General features: G+C 49.7%; 1 protein-coding gene across 1 annotated transcript in view; it reads left to right on the forward strand.

Annotated features, from left to right (window-relative positions):
• Positions 1-7350, forward strand: part of LOC308156348 (splicing factor, suppressor of white-apricot homolog) — a gene marked incomplete at its 3' end in the record, with an annotated part of 21167 nt that overhangs the window by 9859 nt on the left and 3958 nt on the right. Inside the window, exon 5 of the mRNA XM_080529686.1 lies at positions 5964-6037. Within this exon, the coding sequence (XP_080385812.1) occupies positions 5964-6037 (74 nt within the window). The remainder of the gene's footprint in view (positions 1-5963; positions 6038-7350) is intronic.

Below are 7350 nucleotides of genomic sequence, written 5' to 3' on the forward strand. Positions count from 1 at the left end.
GCGCACCGGGTTATAAGGCGCACTGTCGTTTTTTTTTTTTTTTTGGGACTTTTAAGTGCGCCTTATAGGGCGGAAAATACGGTACATGTCTGGCACCTAGCGGACGCCTTTATCCAAAGCGACCTACAACAAATACATTTATCTAAGTAAGTGAATCATCTATCCATCAGTCATCATAAACATAATCTATGCTATGACCATCTGCCATTGGCAGTCACAATTCTGGAAACGGCAGGCAGGCAGGCAGACACATGGGCAGGCAGACAGACAGAGACAAACAGACAGACACATGGGCAGGCAGACAGACAGAGACAAACAGACAGACACATGGGCAGGCAGACAGACAGACAGACAGACAGACAGACACACAGGCAGACAGACAGACAGACAGACACACAGGCAGACAGACAGACAGGTCTCTCAGCTGGCTGGTGGAGTATAGCAGGGCTAACAGCAGACGGGTCAGCCAGTGCGGGGTGTGAGGCCTGTTGACAGAAGCCCTGGGGACCATGTCCATTGATCAGCTGGGTGACCAGGAGCCTGACCTCCCTGGTTCAGCCTGACCTCCATGTCCCTCTGTCCCCCTGTCCCTGTGACCCCCTGTCCCCTGTCCCAGTGTCCCTGACCCCCCTCCCCCAGACAGGGGGGTCAGCCTGTGATGTAGGCAGGGGGATTAGCAGGGTACCTGCAGCTTTAAATAATACATGATGGAGAGAAAGCTGCTGAGCACTTAGTCACCACCTCACACACACACACACACACACACACATACACACGCATACTAGGGATGTCCCGATCCGATATTGATATCGTATATCGCCCAGGGTTTCCGTTAACCGGTAATTACCGGTCTTTGTCCGGTAAAATCTATTGAAGTCCGACAAATTGAAATCTCTTCGGTCATAATGTCCGGTGAAAATAATTCCCTCTAAGCACAATTTGAATACAATTCGCTAAAGTTTACAGGGATTAAAGTTCTCCGTCGCTACGACGGATTTCCGTCAATTTTTTCCAAGTCGCGACGGATTTCCGTCAATTGGCTACATATGTCCAGTGTACTAGAACCACTCTACTACGGAGTGTTTGTCCGTGAATAACACCGGCTATGCCCCGGGGTAGAAACACAAGACTATGGCTGCATAAGGTCTACAGGTCTCCACGGTCATTTTAAGCCGTCAACCAGCCCGCTACGACCACGGGAAGTCATGTTAAAAGTGAAGTTACTTCTGTTAAACTGGCGCTAAGCTAACATCGCTAGTCGCTAACTCCCTCCTGGCCTTAAAGAGACAAGCGCCCTTTTCTCATCTCAATCTCAAAGAGCTTCATTAGCTCACCACATCTACACATTTGGTCCCACACACTCCAGATTTGAACCCAAGGTTCTACCCAGGGTTAGTTACCCCTGGTAGAAAGCCCTTTGCTCTCAGACCTTCAGAACCCATTGAAAGTAGTGGAGGTACTCCAGAAGTCCAAATGCATCTCTAACCCTAGGAAGCCCTAACCCTAATGGCATGAAAATGCAACATGTTGTACTCCCTGTACCCCTGTACGTGTGAGAACATGTCTTTTTACACTAGGCACTTCACATCAAGCATTAGAGCTCCCTACAGGTTCCCGCTAGCTCGCGTGCAAGGCCTCCCAGGAATGGCCTAGGACTCTGAAAGTTGATTTGGTACAATGTAGGGATACAATCAAGGAGTGTGTAGAGTTTGGTGACTGTGACTCTTTCCATGCCCGTTCCCTGGGCCCAAACGTACGCCAGCAGCAGCCACCCACTTTAATGAAGGCTTTTCCGGCCTAGTGGTTAAAGGAAGGTTAAAGGACTTTAGCTCAGCAACCACAAGTGCCACAGACACGGTTCAGATATTTTACGAATCGGCTCGGCCCCACCGACAGGCCACACCCACTTTCATACAAGCCACTCCCCCTAATTGTCTAAGCCACACCCATTATCTGATTATTTGTATGTCAGAGTCAACCCTTGCAATAAGTATCAATTTTATTTCATGAATTGAAAACAGCATTGATATCACATAAATCAGAATCAGAAGACTTTTATTGCCATGACATGTAAACATGTTAGGAATTTGGTTTGGAACAATGGAGCACGGTTTACAGCAGGACAGGTGCAAGACAGGACAAGACAGTGCAAACCAACATCGAAGTGCAAGAGTCATAATTAATATAAATATAAAGTGCAGAGATCAAGTGTTCAAGTGTTCATATCCAGACAGTCCAGTGGGGGTGGAGGGAGGGTAGATAGATAGATAGGGGGTCAGGTCAGGGGGGGGGGGCAGCGGCATTTAGGAGCCGGATGGCTGTGGGGAAAAAGCTGTTTGTATGTCGGGCCTTCACAGTTTTTAGGGACCGCACCCTCCTGCCTGAGGGGAGCGGGGCGAAGAGACCGTGTCCTGGGTGTGCGGGGTCAGCCATGATCTTCCTGGCCCTCCCCAAAGCCCTACTTTTAAACAGGGCCTCAAGGGGGGGCAAAGGGCAGCCAATCACCCTCTCCGCCGAGCGTATCACATAAAAGCAAACTGGCAATAGAAAAGCTGTTCAAAAGAATCTTCTTCCCTTAAAACGCTAACGTTATAAAATACAAACATATAGTGGAGGTTAAAATGAGAATATGACTTGGCTTGAACAAATTTTCAGTCAGGAGATTTTTTTTTGCTTTAATCCCTGAGTTTAATTGTCACATTCTGATTCCTTCTATATTAAAAAAGACGAATATATAGGCTATATATTTCTTTTATTATTATATGATTTGACGCCGGCATGATGATGACTCCGCGAAACAGCAGTGGCAGGGTTGCCAGATGGGATTTTACAGCCTAACCAGTCTATTACCGCTAAACCCAGTAGCCCATTCGGCGATAACCCGGCCCATCTGGCAACCCTGCTTTTAACCTGCAAACGTTGCAGCTCAAAGTGCACCATAGCCAGCGAGAGGTAAACATGGCAAGACAAAGTAAGCTTAACAATTACTTCATGAAACCAAGCTACAATGAGTCTGAGGAGAAGTCTGACTGTAAAGAGATGGAGGCGGCTCGAGGGTTCCGAGTTGAATGAAAAGAACATTTCCCCTGGCTGCGTTTAGATGGGGAAGGAAACATTTTCTGCTCACCGTGCAAAACATCGGGAAGGAATAACGGATTCACGAGAGGAGCAACGAATATGAGAATATCTCACTGATCACAGGCGGTGCAGTGACCACATATCGGCGGTCAGGCCACTGTGAGCAGGCTAATGAAACGGCTATAACAATAAGCTGCACTCTCAGCTACAAGTTGCATTTCACATGGCAAAAAATGGCATCGCATGTCATCAGTATGTGGGACTGACTGAGCTACTGAAAGCAGTTAAGTTCATTTAAAGCCTATTTATTTTCAAAGAGTTTTATTCTATTTTATTTTATCTGATAAAAGGCATATGAACGGAAATTAGGCTAGCCTATGTGTCACGCCAGAAGAGTTCAGCGCTGGACATGGCATAGCGCGCATGCGAATCATGAAAGCCTATTATATTTATTATATAGCTCACATCTAATCGTATCGGATGAGAAATAGACATTAAACGGCATATACTGTATAGGCTACACAACAGTAATCACCGCGACAAACAGCTATATTATATTTTAATATGATGACCGGAATATCTCACGTTTGTCCGGTAAATTGAAATCTTCCCGGACACGTTGACCGGCACACATGTTTTCTAACGGAAACCCTGATATCGCCGCGATATTGGTCCTGAATGCTGCATCTCAAATCGCACCAGAAAAAAAATAGGCAGCGATCTGGGGCTCGCGATCCGGCGTGTCACTCACGTGATGACAACAGTAGTAGTCAGTGGTCACGAGCATGAGAGTTGGCTAGTAGCTACCTGTGTGTAATGAGTCTGATAATGTCATGTTGCCAGCTGGTGAAATCATAATCCATTTGCTTACGTAATTTTTCGTTTGTTTACATAGTCTGAAACTACAGATGGTAAGCTTTCAAATGATGCGTCATACATTGAAATCGGAAACAAAATTCAAGACGACACGAGTATTTGAATGTTTGTTTGTATCAATGTTGAATGGTGACTGCTAAAAACGCTGCTAACAGCTAGTGGCTAACGTTTCGTTCTAAAACGAAAGTATGTTTACAAGCCAGGTATCACTTACCGGTAGCCTCTGGCAACAGTGAATCCAACCCACAGATTATAAGTATTTAGTGATCGTTAAACTGTTGTATATTATATCGAGTGGTACTTTAAAACTTCCAAGTTGCCTGTTATGAAAAAAACGAAAAGCAGATATTGTTGACACCCCTTTGATTCTGCAACTGGTTTCTGGTCTCAGGCTACACTTCTAAAAAGGGTGCTATAATTGATTTGCCATTTGTAAGAGAAGATAAATAGAATAAAAACATGAAGGCACTAAAACTAGAAATCAGACAGTAACTCTTTTTTTTTCCTACAATGCTGAATGCTGCTGTTTAAATTGTTTTAACTTTCAACCAGTTGGTCACTGAGTACTGCAGAGTACTGGTTTTGTTGCTTGAATAAAGGCTGGCAGTCTTTAATAGCCAACTATTATTGTGGACTATACTGGGGAAGTATTTGTTATTATTCAGGAGTAAAACAATAAATACAAATATCGGATTGATATCGGTATCGCAGATACCTGAAGCCCAGGTATCGGTATCGGTAGTGAAAAAATGGGATCGGGACATCCCTAACGCATACACACACCCGAACGTACCTATATGAGCACACATATATACACACACACACACACGCGCGCGCGCACCTATACACGCACACACACACACACACACACACACATACACACACGCACCTATAGACACACACACACACACACACACAGATGCCTCCCTCAGCAGATGGCAGAGCGGTGTGTCTGACTGCTGCTCCACCAGCGCCTTGTCACCTGACCCAACACCCCCCAGGATCACCCAGCTCTGCTGAAGAAGGGAGGAGAGGAGGAGAGAGAGATAGAGGAGGGGGGGGGGGAGAGCAGAACGGGGAGGGGGAGGGGGAGGGGGAGGAGAGGGAAAGGAAAGAAGGGAGAGCAGAGGAGAGAGAGAGAGAGAGAGAGAGAGAGAGAGAGAGGAGGGGAGAGCAGAACGCGGAGGGGGAGGAGGGGAGAGGGAAAGGAAAGAAGGGAGAGGAGAGAGACAAGGTGAAGACAGGAGAGCAGTTGATTTATCGGGGGCGGGGGGGCGTTCTCAGCGACAGGGGTTACCACGGGACGCGACGGGACGGAGACGGGTGGTGGGGCGGGTTGACGGCATGCGGGGGACACCCCCGGCAACAGGAACGCGTCCGTAGACAGCAGCTACAGTGGAGTCCTTTAACCGCTAACACGGTGCAGGAGGGGCTGGCACGCTGAACCAGAGCTGCCATGTTTGATATTAATGTGCCTAGCCCCCCCGTCCCCCCGTCCCCCCACATACCCACCAACCACCCCCACATCCATCTGCAGACTCACCCACCGCCAACAACTGCACTACACTTTTAATCTTGTTTCCAGCTGACCTGTCTCCCTATTATTACTCACGAGGGGGGTAGGCAGGGAGGGAGGGAGGGAGGGAGGTAGGGGGGTGCTCTTATTAAACCTTTGTGACGGGGACTCCCGCCTCTTGCAAAGTTGGGGTAACAGGAGATGAAACTTTGAGTGCTCCGGGCTGTGTGGCCTGATTAGAGGCAGAGGGGAAGGCAGAGCTGCGTGTCTCTGTGTGTGTCAGACTGACTTGAGGCTAAATCTTGTTCTGTGTTCTTTTCTTTCTCCTTCTCCCTCCCTCCCTCCTCCACTCTCTCTGTCTCTCTCCATCCCCCCCTCTCCCCTCTCTCCCTCCCTCTCTCTCTCTCTCTCTCTCTCTCTTTCTCCATCTCTCTCTCTCTCTCTCTCTCTCTCTCTCCATGGTGCCCTGACTGCCCCCCCTTCCCCCCATCAGAAGAAGAGCCCCAGGACAGCGAGGAGCCATTCGTGGCCCCCGAGGGCCTGACCATCCCCCCTGACGTAGAGCTGGTGAGTAACCCCCCCCCCCTCCCCTCAGGACCCCCCCCCCCCCTCAGGTCCCCCTGCTCTTTTATCCAAAGCGACTTCCATTGCCTTGAACGCGTACATGTATCAGTATACATGGTCCCAGTAGGAATCATCAAACCCCCAACCTGAGCCTTGTTAGCACCATCCTCTACCAACGGAGCCACAGATGACCTCCACATGAACCACCACCTCAATGGAGGGGAGGGAGGGAGGGTGGGAGGGAGAGAGATGATAGGAGGAGAAGAGGGTCTCAACAGAAGGAGATGAAGAGGAGGAGGAGAGGGTCTCAGAGGGAGGAGGGGGAGGTGAAGAGGAGGAGGGAAGGGTCTCGGAGGGAGGAGGAGGAGGGGAGGGTCTCGGAGGGAGGAGGAGGAGGTGAAGAGGAGGGGATGGTGTCAGAGGGAGGAGGAGGAGAGGAGGAGAAGGTATCAGAGGGAGGAGGAGGAGGAGGTTATCCAGGCCTTCATCACACGTTTCCTGCTCCCTGCGAGACACCAGGAGATGCGGTCCGCCTGTCTACCTCTCCAGTGGTCCGCAGAGGGGAGACACGTTCCCCCAGATCAAGAAGATGGGAGAGGGGGGGGGCGTAGTGGTGGTGGGGGGGCGGGGGTACACAGGGGCTGCTGCTGCCCTCGTTGACCGCCTTTCATCTGTCTGCTTCTTATGCAAGACAGGCAGGCTTTGATCTCAGCAGGGGCCTGATTCACACGGCACGCTGCGGACCAGAGAGCCGATGCACGGACACGCACGTACACACATATGCATACTGTAGACACACACACACACGCACACACGCACTTTTAAATGACTTTAAAATGACTTTAAAACACTTTGAGACACATCAAGTCTTCCTGTCACTCCTCACTGTGTGAATTGAGAAGGGTAATCCCTCCCACACACACACACACACACACACACACACACACACACACACTGAATGACTGCTGAGTTTGTTTATCATATGTCCTTGTAAAGAGCTCTCGGCGTGGGACCCCAGCGAAACCCTCCCAATCTCTCCCAAACGACCAATTATTAGTCAGCGCCGGCCGCCATTCTTTGAATACGTGAATTATTAATCTGCGCCTCACGTTCTGCTTTACCCCCCCCCCCCCCCCCGCGCGCGCGCGCTATCGCCCTGCTGAGGCAGGAAGGTGGGGGGGTCCGCTCCACAACCTGAGGGGAGATGGCGGGGGGGGGGCAGGGGGGTGACTGTCAGTTATCATGACAACGGAAGAGATGGCGTTGCCCTCGTTTATCTTCATAAACGCAAGGTTATCCACCGCCAGGGAAGGTCC

The sequence above is a fragment of the Nansenia antarctica genome (genome assembly GCF_963989245.1).
Source record: "Nansenia antarctica genome assembly, chromosome: 4".
Lineage (NCBI taxonomy): Eukaryota > Metazoa > Chordata > Actinopteri > Argentiniformes > Microstomatidae > Nansenia > Nansenia antarctica.